At 43.5% G+C, this 16,875-nt stretch overlaps 1 protein-coding gene across 2 annotated transcripts in view; it reads right to left on the bottom strand.

Annotated features, from left to right (window-relative positions):
- Positions 1–16,546, bottom strand: part of gfra3 (GDNF family receptor alpha 3) — a 46,934-nt gene extending 30,388 nt beyond the window's left edge. The window contains exon 1 of one of the 2 annotated variants that reach the window (XM_034093723.2): positions 16,284–16,546. In XM_034093723.2, coding sequence (XP_033949614.1) covers positions 16,284–16,317 — 34 coding nt within the window. In that variant the 5' untranslated portion in view covers positions 16,318–16,546. The remainder of the gene's footprint in view (positions 1–16,283) is intronic. The other variant, XM_034093722.2, reaches the window with a different exon arrangement.
- Between the last annotated feature and the right edge of the window lie 329 nt (positions 16,547–16,875).

Genomic DNA, 16,875 nt, shown 5'->3' with positions numbered 1-16,875 from the left:
AAAGCAATCTGTCTACGAAACACACATACACAAAGACTTCCACACACACATCTGGGTGTCAGAATAAAGTGGCTGAGAGAGCATAAACAGCTTAACATTCAGTGCCGGATCAGTAGACAGTATGTAAATTGAATACTGAGTGTGCTGATGAAAGACTAACCACATACATAAAACATTGTTGGTTGAACAAACAGCCTTTGTGGAGCGCCGCAGCCCAGCCACAAGTCACTTTGTCCACACATCACACCGAGCACTCTCTGACCAGAGGACTTCCTGTCTCATGCCAGCGACACATCATCAAACTTTACAATTATCTGTGATACAGGACACATTGCATGTTCCCTTTAATGCTCTATGGCCGGCTCAGGTCCCACACATGAAGTCAGTTGAACGAGGGTGCAGGGAGTACGATGTCTTAAAAAACCATACACTGCAAAAATGTCAGTTCAGGGGTTGGAAAAGCTCCAATGGAGCCCAACTGATACGGTAGAATAAATATTGGCATTTAGATCAGTTGCTAAGCTGAGGCAACAGATTCATTAACTGTGTAAATGGATTTGTAAATGTAATGCACTGTTCAGGGGCATTTTGGACTTAGTCTTCAGAAATATGCATCTGGCATTCAGAACATAAGCTGGGAATTATAATAATTCACAGAGCTCGCTATGAAGAGATTTTACACTTATAAATACACCCCCCACCCCCCCCCCCCCCCCCCCACCCCCCCCCCCCCCCCCCCACCAACACCTGGAGGCAGACATAGATAGAATGGATATAGCTCTCCCTTAGTACGTATTAAAGAAGCCATTGACAACGTGTGAGTGAAATAACTAAGATTTGAGTACTTTTGTTTACAGAGAAAAAGATGAAAAAAAACAAACATATATAATATATATATATATAAAGCTTGCAGAGAAACAGTTCTCGGGTCCGAGCTCAGAGGCTTATATATGTTAAGCCCCTCCCTAAAGGCCAACCAACTGTTTGTCAAATTAATTAAAGTCATTGAAAATAACTACAAATGTATTCCCAGTTATCTCAAACAATTTAACACAATAAATCTAAGGTCTTTATATGTTACTACTTTCTGATCATTAAAGCCCTTAGCAATTACATTTTTAATTATAAGGAATTATTGTTGTACTGAGTGTGAATTTGAACGCGTGCCATACGTAAATGGAGACGATGTCTTCAACCTTTGTACAGTTTCCTTCTGATGTTTAAGGAATAGTTCAACATGTTGGTATATGCTTATTTGCATAATGGCTGATTGTTAAATGGGAAGAGTCGTATACTAAATATCCATCCATCCATTCATCTTCTCCCGCTTATCCGTGGTCGGGTCGCGGGGGCAGCAGTTCCATTATACTGAATAGATGTGCAGTAAATCAGGGGCGGAGCCAGGATGGAACCAGTGATCATTTTGGGGTGGCATTGAAATCACTATTATATGAACATAAAAAGACATCTCACTATAAAATAAGGGGTTATTTAAAGCACCTACAACACACCTCTACATTATTTGGGATTAAGTGGTGGAATAGATCAAATAATATTCAGTATATCTAACTATTTTTTTCGTATTCCCGCAGGAATTAACAACAAAGCTTACATTATACAAATGTAGTGCAATATACAGACTGTTTAGCTTATGGTGATCAGAAGCCCTATAAGCTCATTCTCTCAGTGTATCATCAGGAATACAGAGACACACACACATCATTTAAATAAGAGTTTTTAAATTCAATTTTTGGTTAAGAATAAACATCTTAAAGTAAATAACAATAAACAATAGCCCTTAACCCTGTAAGGCCCCCGGTTGTAATTTTACAACATCACTTTAAGCTTAAAAAAGTCAGTAAATGTTTTTGTTTTTTAAAAGACTACATTTACATAGTCAAAAGGTCTTTTGTTCAGCCTCACCATGCTATTGGGTAGTAAATGTGTTTATCGGTCCTGCCCTCTGGCCATACATATAACACTTACATTCCTGACAATAGATCTCAATAGTCATCTTTTATGGTGTAAATGCATTTTTAATAATAACATTTTTGAATGGAACATTCTCAACATGAATGCATAAATCCAAATGAATACAACTTAAATATGTGGGAAAATACTGTGTTTAAAATGTATAATTGAAATGAGATGTTATCTTTTTGTTTTGATGTATATATATTGTATTCCAGTCTCCCTTCAGATATGTTAAGTAATTCAACACAATGCTGCTCACCTCCTTCAGTTGGGAGAAAAGCTGGTTCAGGTTCAGCCTTATGGGGGGACAGGGCTGCTGAGCCTAAAGATGGATCTGTTGGACCTGGCACCAGGGGCAGGGACAACTGATTTAGTACGAATAGCTGCTAAAAATGTAACTGCATTTGTTAAATGTCAGCTAATAGAGCAGTGCAATTAAAAACCTCTGCATTTTCTTTATAGATATTAACAGTACTTAATGTCAGCTCAGCAAAAAAAAAAACATGCAATTATTATTTACAATGGACTACGCTTAGCTAACAGACTAATTTCCACCACTCATGGACCACACCCACCTTTTCTTTTGAAAGACTGGGTGACATACTGTTGCCCTTTAGTTCCTCTCTCTTGTCTTTCTCTCCTTTCTTATCTTTTTGAAAGCCTGACTTTGTTAGTCGTTGAGACATGGTACACACGTAAGTACTAGCATCCCTGCTCCTCACATGCTCTCACTCTCTGCTAGAAAGTGCCATTTGGAGGCGGGACCAAACCATTACATGTAAATAGAAGGGGGTGTCCAGAGGCTTTGGATAATTAACTTTTGGAAGAAAATAAGTGAAATGAATTGTAAATGTAGTGAGTAGGCTACATTATCAATATAACGTTATATTAATGTTAATTATTGATGAATGATGAAAGGTTACTTAAACATTTTTTTCTTAATGTTCTAAAATTGTTTTGGCCCCCGTGTTTGGGGTGGCCAATAGGGTGGCCACCCCCCAGCTCCGCCACTGCAGTAAATATGAAGCTACAGCCAGCAGCTGGTTAGCTTAACTTAGCATAGAAACTGCAAAAAGTGGGGGAAATGAGGACAAGATCTTGTCACATGTCCAACAAAAGTATTATATGTAACAAATCAAAAAAGTGGGATGGGAGAGAGTGACATTGTAGTTAATGTCGAGACAATACAATACAAAATATGTACCCCATATGTTCAATATGATTAATTGGTAGTGAACAGGATGTAAATACTATAAATATGTATTGTGTTAAGAAATGTTTCATACTTACTGCTCCACAGTAAGGGGAAATTAAAAAAGTATTAATTTCACAAAGATGAAATTGATCAAATATGAATCTAGGTTATGTCAATCCAACCTAGAAATGTTTTTGTGTCATTCATTTATGGGTATGTTTCCTCAGCATGACATGTAATACTTTGACATCTTTATTTGCATATTGTGACACTTATGAAAACAGCTTTATTCTTCACTACACAGGCAAGTGACTCCAGAGAAGGCAGAGCGCTGTGGCTGTGTGTCAGACAGAATACAACCTCATCAAAGACCTGCCGTCTGCCGGCCTCTGCTCACACTGTCGGAATATACAGAGCACACCATCAACAGAACATCCACTTTAAACTATAAATGATTTTTAAACTCTGCATTCTTAGCGAGACAATTGCAGTGAACCCCAAATAACCCACTGAGGAAGGAGGTTTTACATCAAATTATTACACACCTTAGTAGAATACTCTATTCTAATTCTGACAGTTCAGAGGTTGTTAATACTCGATAACACCCCGCTGCTAGGCAAAATAATGACCGTTGCCAAGGACGATCGAGGTTCATGCAAAAGGAAATGTGACTTTAGACAGTTACAGAAAACCTCCATCAGTGCTGCCGTTCTTCTTAAATGGTGTTTCCGCAGCTGTTGGTAGACAGACGAACGGAATATTTAGTTTCTTAGTAAAAGCAATGAAATAATTGTCTATTAATATTGATACTTTATTAGTATGTGGCCCATCATCATTCTGTTGTTGTGTTATTTTTTCAAAAATGAGCCCCTCGTGGTGCGTTATCCCTTACTTATCTGTATTCTCTTATTTCGATGCTGATGGAGTAAAAAGCTAATGAATGCTACAGTTGCCAACTAATGTTATTTTTCCTTTTGGGACAAAGGAAAGAACCACAGTGAGTCACACTGAAATGAAAAAGGTTCCCAGTGTTTGTTGCCTAGCAATTGTAATCATGGCCTCTTTAGCAGTTCTGAAGAGGCGTTCCCCACAAGAAGTCCAGGCCACAGTGTTGTTCTGCCAAGCCTGAGGGACAGGCAAGGAAGTGACATTTCTTTAGCTGACTGAACTTTGGCTGAAAGCCCTTTCCTTCCCAGACTCCAAATGTGCAGTCAGAGAAAAACTCTTCGGTGATTTATCTCCGTTGGAAAGGATCAGGGAGTACAACGAATACATGTAGGTGGCCTTCAGTTTGGTAGATTGTCCAAAACCTGTTAGGTCATCAGCAGGCGGCAGAAGGGACGATAACACTTTTGTTCCACTCTGTGTCTGCAGGCACTGCTGGAGAGTTTATCTTTGTTTTCCCATTGAACACAATGAGCATACAGTACGCCATCTGCTGCACGCCCGCACTGTGAAGAGTCTGGAGAGCGGCCCGAGGAGGACCAGCATTCAGACTGTGCATGTTTGTTTAGCATTCTCCCCATCCAGAAACCACGGGGAGTGTTTCCCAGGTTTTGTGGGAAAACGTGACGCTTCTTCTGGACTGAAACTCTGACGCCACGTCTGTACAGCTTGGACATAGGTGTAGCAAAACTAAATATCACCAACAAAGTAGGTGTTGAGACTGAAGACACCTTGGAGAGGAACTCCCTTTGGAGGGAACATAGGGACTTGAGCCTTTGTAGACCATTTACATGCAGCACTATCGACCACACTACAGGGAAGGGAACACCACACAAAGCATAATAAGTCCTCTTTAGAACTCAGACCTGATAATAGTAATATGCCATATTTTGTTTCCGTAATTGTAGCACCGTCTTTGTGTACATTTTATCATGGAAATAAGAAACCATTAGAATTCCTCCATGATCCTCTCAACACTAGCATGTGTGAAGGACAAGACTAATAATCATGTAAACAAATCAATCACTAGACACCTATGACAACAGAGGTCAACTCAACATCACCTGAGGCTACTTCACCTTCTAATCAATTCTGAGGAGGTAATAACATCAGCATAAACACACAGCAGCGCTATCACAGTGTAGCCACAGGGTAGCATTTAATGTGAAACCTGCTGGATTAGTTTACGGCACAAAGCGCTGCTGCAGCTAATCCACAGTGCTCCTGCACTTCTATTATTACAACTGCACCGTCTCACTGACTTACCTGGTCACAATATACTCTTATCCGTCTCCCGGTACACCTATCTGCCTCTTATATTCGCCACAGAAGGACTCAGAGCGAAGGAACGGGGGAGAAAAGTGTTTATCTCTGTGAGAGTATTCCCACCCCTGTGATGAAGTGGAAGAGATGTGTTTCAGATGAGGAGTTTGTTTTGAACAAAGAGAAGGTTTACTGCTCTGGAGGAATGTGAAGTGATGGCCACCACAGCTGAATGAACAGACAAAGAAAGGCAGCCATCTTTAATAACCCAAACCTAAATTGGAAAAGGTGAAAGCAGTTCGCTAGAAAACAGAGCTCTATGGAGATAAAAGAGTGCATCAATGAGATAAACAGATAAATGCCATGTCAGTCTCAGATGGATGGGGTCAAGGTTTTGCAGACATCCGTATATTAACAGAAAGCTAGTTTAATAATTCATTGGCACTATACTGTGAAGCTGAAGTAGAGCTTGAGCTACTTTAAAGGGGACCTATCATGCAAAATACACTTGTGTACGTCTTTTATACATGAATATGTGTCCCCGGTGTGTCAGGGAACTCACCAAGTGTCAGAAAACACAACCCTCTCTTTTCCTCCATACCCAAATCTCTAAAAACGGGGCTGCAACGGATCTGATACAGACTGATTCAGATTTGAAAATGGTTGTGACTTCAGAAACGGGGAGCTACGCCTATATGGGGCAACTCTCCACCTATCAGGGGAATGAGAGGTTGCTGTGGCATGGTAACAGCATGGTAACAGCATGGCAACAGCATGGTAACAGCATGGTAACAGCATTGTAACATGACGCGCATGCCACGCCCCCCTCCTTTGCAGGGGGGCGTGGTCAGCTGCAGCTCATTTGTCACAGAATCAGCCCTTGCAAAAAAACAGGGCTGGAATAGAGCAAATAGAGCGAAATGAGGCATGGCTAAAATCTGTTTGGTATTTTGAAAAAAAAAACTTCACAGACATGTTTTATGTAGGCATGGCCCTACAATATGTGATTCAAATATAGCATGATAGGTCCACTTTAAATCTTAACATGCAAAGTTCAGTTGCCTTTGACTTAGGACAGAAATATTGTTTTAGTATTCATTACGTATTATGTGTGGAAAGGTCTAATCAACCTAAAATTATAAAGTCTTAACTCAACAGGTCAATCATATCATGTCAATAATGTCTGCATTACATAAATAAAATAAAAAGTATTCATTGTTAGCATCTGCTGTTTATGTGACCTTTAGGTACTTCCGACATCATTGAGTGTTTTTACTGACGTATTGAATACATGCTAAAATCTTTAGCTTGTACACACACATTTTTCAGGCATCTAACTATAAACATTTTTACACGTTGACTTTAAGGGAACCGGAAGTGACTTACAGCATGTTCACATTAAATGTCACTTGTTAGTATTTCCTGGGTTCAGAGACTCATTCCTGCACCACTCAAAAGGCACCATGCCTTAAGTTGGGACTGTTTTCCTAAAGTAATGAATAACTTGATGTTAAGACTAACTGGAGAAAACAAGCAAACTATATTCTGAAGGGGTGATTGGTTTTATCTGTGGATTGTCTGCTAAATGTAATGTCTGTAGAATAATGACACTACCTGTGTTTAGCTGGGTTCCCTGTGAGTATTCCCCGTGCAATTCTGACTTCCAGTGGGTACCACCTGGTAGAAAATGGAGGCTCCCTTTAAGGCATAAAGCCGCGGTTTGTCCTGTGCAGTGTTGCCAACTCTATGTCCAATAAAAGAAGCAGCAAAAGCACCAAAGGTTTCTAAAAGTCACCAGATGACGCCATGCATATGTTGATGTTTATATTTGCATACATCTTAGTGGTTGTGTCGGACTCCTTGCACACGGTGCAACAACAACAAAACATGGACACAGCCTGAACTTTGGTCGGAAGGGTTGTGTCACAGAATCATGAAATTCAAAATAGTTCTTGTTTTTTGCCTTATGGTCTGTAGCCTATAGGTCGCTAAACGTGTCAATAGTAGTATTCTGTGAGGGAAACAGAAAGCAAGCTTCGGTGGCACCAGCAATTGCATCACTTGGAAAATCTTGGGAAGGGTGGTTAAAAGTTGTCTATTTCCACTTGAATGCAACACAAAAGCCTTGCAGAATGAGTTCATCGATGCCCAGTCCTGGCTGATGGGACTGTGTGTAGCAGTCTGTTATTAGAGGTCATCTAAGGGTCGCTGAGAGGACTTATTTAGACTCCCTATTCTGCTCTTCCTTAGCAAAACCTTGAGTTAAAAACCAGTAATTGGAGTCTGAGTGACTGTTTCGTAGATTAAAACAGATCATCATATTGTCAAATGTGTTCTGCAGCACCAATCATAATAAATGAAGTGAAGCAGTTTGCAGAACACCAACAACATGAGCTTTGCCCCCCCCCCCCCTGATGAACCAGAGCCCTTGGTACGGTCAGTGTCACCTGCACAATTCTAATCGAATTTCACACACACTCTCAGAGGCTCTGAATCACGAAGCCTCCAGTTCTCTTTCCCTCACTTCCTTGTTTATGAAAAGCGGAGGTAATAGAGGAGCCACAAGAGTATAATTGTGATCAAAGAGCAACATAATGGATACTGTCTGAATGGTTGCAGAGGTCTCACACACATGGATGTCATTTTACATTCTGCCGTGTCCTTGTGTACCAAAGGAGCTCACGCATCCAGTCCCAGTGTCTGGGCAGAGTGGGACTGCGTATTGTTTTTATAAGACAAAGACTAGAAAAGAGTCAGGCTTTAAGACAGACCATAGCGCTTTGTTCACAACACAGCAGGGTGCTCACTGCCATGGCACTACAAAGCAAAGCCCACCACTGCTCAAAGCTTAAAAAGGCAAAAGCAATGCGACATGTGTTGAGAACGGGTCAATCGATTTGGACATGTAGGAGGAAGAAGAAATCCTGCTCCTTAGTTGACTATCAGACCAGAACCTGGACCGTGCTTTCTGTGGAGGCAGCTTCCCTGGTTGCAGAAACAAGTCTGTTTGTTTGCCTTAAAGGTGGGGTAGGTAAGTTTGAGAGACCGGCTCGAGAAACACGTTTTGTTATATTCCATGGAATGCTCTTAACATCCCGATAGCAATGAATATCTGAAGTGCTTTGACAAAAATCCATAAAAAATGTCATCTGTGGAAGCCGTGGCGCTGTGAAAAGCACCACCAATCAGCTGAGCCGGCCCGGCTAAAGTAACTGGATGGCCTACCTGCCTGTCAGCCTTCCATCTGTGCCCTCATTGGTCATGTGCGCGTTCGTGTGTGTTGGAGGAGGGGCTCTGTAAGGAAGAGGCAGATATCTTCCGGCTGTGTATTTTCAAATTCTAGCGATCTCGAGCTGGTTTCTCCAAAATGACCTACCCCACCTTTAAACTGTCTCTTTCAGCATTGAGTAGTATAGATGAGAGCAACCCATCCGGGCACCTCCCTCTACGTCATGTCTCCGCCCCTTTTGGGTGAAAACACTCGCTGTCATTTGGCTGGCGGTGAATACAGACTTTGAGTTTTTGATCACATCTTTTATATACATGGAACCCAATGACGATAGTCAGTCAGGCAAACAAGTAAACAATGTTGGAGATAGATGAAAGGCATCGACATAAAGTGAAAGGAGAAGCAATAGAGGATTGATGTCTTGTCAATCTGACGGTGGATGAGTGGCAGGCAACACTTCAACTGGCATTTACTTTATTATTTGAATGCAGCATCTACTGTCACTACTTGGACTTTAACTTTAAGTGTTTTTTTGACGATGGACTTTTACCTTATTACCATCATTTGCTTTGAGGAAGTGTTTACTAACGTGCAATACACAAAAAAAAAAATCTGCACGGCATCAATTCTTTGTTTTCCCTGATTAGTGGGGAGGGCTGCCATTTGGCCTGGCAGTGACGTAGCGCTGCTTCCATCTATAGCTACATCCTTTAATGTCACTTCTGGCTCCAAAAACCAAGTCAACAACGAAACGCATTAACTACAAATCAATGGGGGATTTGATGCACATAATAATGACAGTTAACACAGCTATCTGAAATCAGTTAACATAATACATTTCATTAAAGTCATGGTTTGAGTTTTTGCAGTGCGGACAACGCCTCAGACGGCTGTGTACAACATGTGGTGTGGTGCCTCGTTTACGGCTACATACTGTTACTGTGAGGGAAACACATTGGATTGAGTGCGTTTCCAAACATATTAAGGATGTGAAGATCCCACTAAATGTCTGGCAGTCAGTGGGAGACGCACTGGGGATTGTGGGTGCAGCCACAGATCTGAAGCCAGTCTCCGACACATCTGTCATTGTGATGGCAGATGGGCCTGAGGTCCTGCCGCAGCTGAACTGGGATCAGCCCTGGTTCTGACCTTCACTACCTTCAGGGACCAATGTCCTGTCCTGAGTTAGAGTTGGACACATACACTTTACACACACACACACACAGGCACGGAAGCAGAAGCCAACACACCATCTGCCGCCCCTGTGTTTGGGTTCCAAATCCCAGTTATCAACAAAACACACAGAAGACCTCCAGACTATCCCCTTAGATACAGCATTCCCTTTGAGACAGCACTTTCAAACACACACACACACACACACACACACACACACACACACACTCACATGTGCACCACACACACCGACACACACAGTTCAGATGTAACCAGGTATGGAGGCCAGGTAAGTTTCGCGTTTTTCATTAAATGTGAGATTGGATGTGAAGTTGGATTTAATTTAGCTCAAATACTTCTAATCCTCGTCTGTCTGTCTGTCTGTCTCTCTGTCTCTATGTCTCTATGTCTGTCTGTCTGTCTGTCTGTCTGTCTCTCTGTCTCTCTGTCTCTATGTCTCTATGTCTGTCTGTCTGTCTGTCTGTCGTCTGTCGTCTGTCTGTCGTCTGTCTGTCGTCCGTCTGTCCGTCTGTCTGCCTGTCTGCCTGTCTGTCTCTCTGTCTCTATGTCTGTCTGTCTGTCTGTCTGTCTGTCTGTCTCTCTGTCTCTCTGTCTCTCTGTCTCTATGTCTGTCTGTCTCTCTGTCCGTCCGTCTGTCTGTCTGTCTGTCTGTCTGTCTGTCTGTCTGTCTGTCTGTCTGTCTCTATGTCTGCCTGTCTGCCTGTCTGTCCATCTGTCCGTCCGTCTGTCTGTCGTCTGTCTGTCTGTCTGTCTGTCTGTCTGTCTGTCTGTCTGTCTGTCTGTCTGTCTCTCTGTCTCTATGTCTCTATGTCTCTATGTCTGTCTGTCTGTGTGTCTGTCTGTCTGTCTGTCTGTCTGTCTGTCCGTCCGTCTGTCCGTCTGTCCGTCTGTCTGTCTGTCGTCTGTCTGTCTGTCCTGTCTGTCTGTCTCTATGTCTCTATGTCATGTCCTGTCTGTCGGTCTCTCTGTCTCTCTGTCTCTATGTCTCTAGGTCTGTCTGTCTGTCTGTCTGTCGTCTGTCGTCTGTCCTGTCGTCTGTCTGTCGTCCTGTCTGTCTCCGGTCTGTCTGTCTGTCCGTCTTTCCGTCTGTCCGTCTTTCCGTCTGTCCGTCTGTCCGTCTGTCCGTCTGTCTGTCCGTCTCTCCTCTCTCTCTCTCTCTCTCTCATCTCTCTCTCTCTCTCTCTCTCTCTCTCTCTCTCTCATCTGCTCTCTCTCTCCTCTCTCTCTCTCTCTCTCTCTCTCTCTCTCTCTCTCCCTCCTCTGACACAGGATACAGCCTCTCGTACTCTGAGCAGCCTCACACTTATCAATCAGAGCAGGTGTATGATGCTCATTGGTCTGGCCTCATCGCTCTTCATAGACGTCGTCGTCGGTCACTGGAGTCAATACAGATAAGACATCTCTCTCTATCTCTCGCTCTCGCTCTCCCTCTCTCTCCCGCTCCTCTCTCCCTCTCTCTCTCTCTTTCTCTGGAGGGCCTCCTGTTGTCCCTGCAGTGAGATCAAGTAATAGGTATGTTAGCACCGGGAGATGGCCTAGAGCCTGACACCTGTGGTGTGTGTGTGTGTGTGTGTGTGTGTGTGTGTGTGTGTGTGTGTGTGTGTGTGTGTGTGTGTTGTGTGTGTGTGTGTGTGTGTGGTGTGTGTGTGTGTGGGTGTGTGTGTGTGTGTGTGTGGTGTGTGTGTGTGTGTGTGTGTTGTGTGTGTGTGTTGTGTGTTGTGTGTGGTGTGTGTTGTGTGTGTGTGTGTGTGTGTGTGTGTGTGTGTGTGTGTGTGTGTGTGTGTGTGTGTGTGCCCCCTGAACACTTCCAGTGAGAAGGTTGATGCCTGCTCTATTAATGTTAGGATCACTCAGATCTAAAGGCTGTTGTTCCATCGAGGGAATATCTAACTGTAATAACTCTTCCTCCGAGTGGAGTCCTTCAGCTGCTGGAATGAAGCTCTGAGAATAAGGCATACCTTCTTTATAAACTGAGTAAATATTAAGAGTCACAAATGCACAAGTAAACCTAAACTGATGATGTTATCCCATCATATTGAGATAATTCAATTAAACTATGGAACATAATATTCGTCCTACAAACACATTTGTTTCAGATTTGTGGTTCTGGAAAACTGAAGATAAACATGTTATGAATGTCAGAACTCATTAGGATTTAGAACACGATGTGGCCAATATGACCTGTCACTGTGAGTGAGAAGCTGAGCCTCTGAGCAGGGCGGCCTGGGGGGAAAGTGGCTCGGGGATTCATTGACAGACAGGCCCACTTAATGCGCGGCATGTATCGGCCGGCCGGCGACGAAAGTATATTATAAAACTCTATGCATTTAATGTTATTTTGGACCATTATTCACATAGTAATCACATTACCTGAGCCCTTGAGTTGCCTAGAGCAAAATAGTTACAGCATAGATTTAGTGATTTTAATGTTAACAGATCATTGATGCAATAACATTTGGACCCAATGTGCCTGACTTGACACATGGAATAAAACATGGGCGTAGGAAGCATCCTCAATGTGGGTGAGACAATTTAACAGGGGGTGTGGGCAGGTGGTGGAAATCACCTCCTCTAGGGGGGTCCGGGGGCATGCTCCCCCGGGAAGATTTTTTTGTTTTTTAAATGTTGAAGTTGAATGCATCAATCTGGTCCATTTTGAGAGCAACATTAGGGACTAAATCTATGGATACATCTCTCAAAACCCATATGAAACAGAACTGTAAACAGATTTACTTTTTCTTTCAACATTTATTTGAACAGCAAGTGGAGGCAAAAGTGACTGCACCCAAAACAATAAACCTGCTAGCTAACTAGCCTATACTCAGTAACAGAATGTGGGCAACACGTTCTTCTCCACAGCCGCGCAACCTCTGAGTCAGACGTTACTTCCCCCTTTTCTATCCTACGGGTACAGCCGTACAGCCACTCCCCCTGAACCCCGTTTCCCTGCCAACCCCCCCCCCCCCCCCCCCCCCCTCCCCTATGCAAGCCTCCCTCCCTCTGAACCCAGGGCTCGCTACAATACTGTATACCAGGGCTATTCAATTAGTTTGGAATGGGGCCGGTTGATGGAAATGATCCAAAGCAAGGGGCCGGGAAAAAGATGGCTTGAAATATGAGCAATCATATTAAGAGCTTCAGATACAGAAAATACTACAACAGCATAGTGGAGTGCATATATTGTGTTTAATGAAATCAAACAACATCGCCCCAAGGCCTTTCTAGATCTAAATGGCAAGTTCAGAACTCAGTAGGCCGACATGTGAAGCTCATTTAACCATCAACATCATTTAGGTGAAATGATCTAATCGTTCACGCAGAGATGCAATAAATGACAGTTTGTCACTACAGTAGCTGGTAGGTGGGTTCGAAACCCGAGCCCGCCGAAGTTTTCAGGCAATGTCTTCCCCTCTATGTCTCAATTTAACACCCTCTCTGGAATAAAGGCACTCTGGCCTTTTTTAACATATACTCAAAGGGCCAGTAAATATCACCCAGGGCCGGATTTGGCCCGCGGCCCGCCAATTGAGTAGCCCTGCTGTATACTGTTAGGATTTAGGTAAGCAATAAAAAAAAAAAAGTATTTATTATATTTGTTTGCCCACGCACGGCACCGGCCCACCGGGAAAACTCCCGGTATTCCCAATGGCCAGTCCGCCCCTGCCTCTGAGTACCAACCAAAAGGGAACACTTTTCTGAGGAGGGATCCTGATCCAAAGAGTGGGCCGCTCCAAAGGATCAGTATTAGTTTAGGCCTTTATAAATCCACTGGGGGTTTGTAGACAAAATTAGTCCTGTCTCAAAGGTCCCCCCCCCCTCCAGTAAAAACACACGCAAACATGCACACCTGCCTGCGCTCCGATAAGACGTCAACAACCGCCGCGCCAAATGTGTTTGCACACCGGCGTCGGTTGAATGCACTTCCTCATTGAACGAATTGAACAATTTATTCTGACGCGCCACGGAATCCGAGGGGGAATTTAGATTGAGATTTAAAAAAAAGAAAATCAGCACAAGTCTGAAAGCGTTAAGGGGGGTGACAGGTAAACCTGAGACAGTGACATGGGGGAGGGGGGGGGTATGGGGACCTGTCACTCAACATTACAGTGTCACTGCAAGCTGGACCATCATTAACACGGCTAATGAACACGGCCTGCTGCAGTACACACTCACACAATGCACTGTGGGGGAATTCCATTAGCCCTGCTACTGCACTGATATCAAACAAATTGTGTGTGTGTGGGGGGGGGGGACTGGCACCAGCTGTATGGAAAATTAAGTAGAAAAAGGATTTGATAAAACATATCCTACACATGATAAACACACACATCTGAAATGGGTGTGTAAACTATAAGATGTGTATTCTTACACACTATATCAGCCTGTCAGTCTCCAACCGTCCAATAGCTGCCATTGGCAGTTAGAATACATTGAAATGACTGCAACTAAGGAACACTTTTAAGAAAAAGAAACATGTTGACCAGCAGCCGGATACGAGGAGCCCTGCTGGAGACCCATCACAGAATTGACCACATTGAGATGTGTTATGCTTATTAACCTCGTCCTGTTTAATCTACATTTGAACATTGATTAATGATGAAATCAGAGTGAAACAGACCTTCATCTACTGTACCCACAATGTGTCCAATCAAATGTTGTCCCAAAACAAATCCCAAATTGGGATCAATAAAGTATTTCTAATCGAATCTGTCCTCCACACGACTATGATAATTGATATGCTATGATTATGATTTTCAGTCAAAAGTATTTGGGGGCGACCTTGGCTCAGGGGTCGAGGGTCGTCCACCGACCGTAAGAGATACTAAACCCTCAATTGCTCCCAATAGATTGTCATTGTGTGTGTCTGGCAGCTTCTGTCTGTTTGTGTTTGGTTGTGACCACTCTTCGCCTTAAACCACACATCTATATTTGTTTCTGTGTGTAGCACTCTGTACACTGACCCTTACCCTTATCCTTACCCTTACCCTTAAGACGATATGATACATATTATTGTCCTCGTGAGGAAATCTGCTTTTGAAATCTGCTTTTGACCAGAAATCATAAATACTACATAGACACAATAAAAGACTATAGCATATTCACACATGACTTATGTACATGTACACAGTGTACACATACACATATACACAGACAACATACTGACACTGACGCCCTATTGCACAAACTCCATGGCCAACCTTTAAACACATTTGTTTGATGGGCTGCATCAACATGGGCAGGATGAGAGATTGTAACTGTTGAGCCTGCTTCGAGGGACCCGTGTACCAGACTGTGATGTATGTCAACTGAACTGAAACACACCCCCTTTAGCTCTGGGACCCTCAACACATCATGGTGGTCCTCCCCACAGCCCCCTGTTGTGCCTTCAACAATGGAGAAGTTGTCTAAAAGAGAAGGTTTGTGGAGCTGTAAAAACCTTTTTATTTCCTTTTACAAGCCTTTACCACGTACTTACACACAGGCGCCCGAACACACTGTCCCAACACACACACACACACACGCACGCACGCACACACACTGAGAGACTAACGAGGTCATCATCGGACTGCCCCACCTGTCTGCGCGTCACTGAGTGAGCGTGAATGTCAAGAACCATTATTAATAACATAAAGCTCAATTTATGTTCGGTTTTTAATTCAAATAGTTTTACTTATCTCTGCATAAGAAACCACTTCGTGTAGGGATGCAGCAAAGGTGCTTTCCATTTATTTAAATCTTTTTTGGCATAAACCACAACAAATATTATCTCGGGATATATAGTATACGGAAGAATTTCCTCCAAACATCATGAAATAGTTACGATCAGAGTGAAATCTATCCATCTTGATGGTCCACTACAGATATAAAACATAACCAAAACTAAAGGAAAATGCCTTCATTAATTCAAACAAACAATGGACCACTGAAACAAAACCGATTTGTACTTAGTTTCCTGGAGGACCAGCTGTTTGAATGCATGTAATAAAAAAGTAGTCCAACAATCTATCCTCGAAACTGAGACAAATCAAGCTCTCCTCTAAACATCGGACATGAGAAAATAAAGTGAAATCCAACAAGCCGCATGTCAAGAGAGTTTGATGGAAGGGCGTAGCCTGCTGGCGCTCCGGGAGAACAGACCAGGTTCTCTTTCAACTAAACTCAGATTAACACTGAACTATTGAGGCGGCATTATACTCAAGCATTTAAAAAGTCAGTACCAGACAATACATTTTATTTTCACCCAAATTGGGAGGAAAAACACTTCTCTCCACCCCGTGGCTCCAGGAGCGTGAGATGGACCACACGAGCCACACAATGCACCTCAGAGGAGTGGAGATAACAACAAGAGGCTCTCTACTTCCGAGGTAATAGCGAGAGAGCCAGTGGAGTGTGCCCCCTCTCCATCCTGTCTGCGCAACTTCACCAGACAAAGACCCCAAAGAGTCCCCCCTTATATTATCATGATATAATCACTGAACCTACCTGAGAGGAAGATTGCAATCCCGAGGAGAAGCATGTTCGCGGTGTCCGGGACTCCGTGGGGGGGGGGGGGGGGCGCTACATTGACCGTTCCGACACTCTCCGTGCGTCCGCCTTTTGTTCTCTGCCTGCGGCGGAAAAGTCGCTCAAGTTTCAAATCCCCAGGAGGACGGAGGGAGAAGCCTCGGAGGGATGTGTCGGAGCAAAGAAAGCTCCAGAGAGAGGCTCGGTGTGTGTGCCAAAGCTCCGGATCACACCGCGCAGCGCCGCGTGCAGGACTCGGTCAGATGGAGTGGATGTGACGCGGCACCGGGCTGCTGCTCTGCCCGCGGACACTCATCACGACGCAGCTCCACTGAGGGGGTCCCGGTACATTCTGAGAGCATGATGCTGACAGCAGAGCGGTTGGGGTTATTAACTGGAGATATCCCTCCTCCTCCTCCTCCTCGTCAGATCATCATCATCATCATCATCATCATCATCATCATCATCATCATCATCCCAAGGCAATACGGACAGTCAATAGGCATATAGGCCTACTGAGCTCGCTATAAGTGAATAAATACTAGATTTGAAGTAGATTTTTAATGTTTTT

The sequence above is a fragment of the Pseudochaenichthys georgianus genome, chromosome 10, assembly GCF_902827115.2.
Source record: "Pseudochaenichthys georgianus chromosome 10, fPseGeo1.2, whole genome shotgun sequence".
Taxonomy (NCBI): Eukaryota; Metazoa; Chordata; class Actinopteri; order Perciformes; family Channichthyidae; genus Pseudochaenichthys; species Pseudochaenichthys georgianus.
This window is presented reverse-complemented; position numbering and strand designations above follow the sequence as displayed.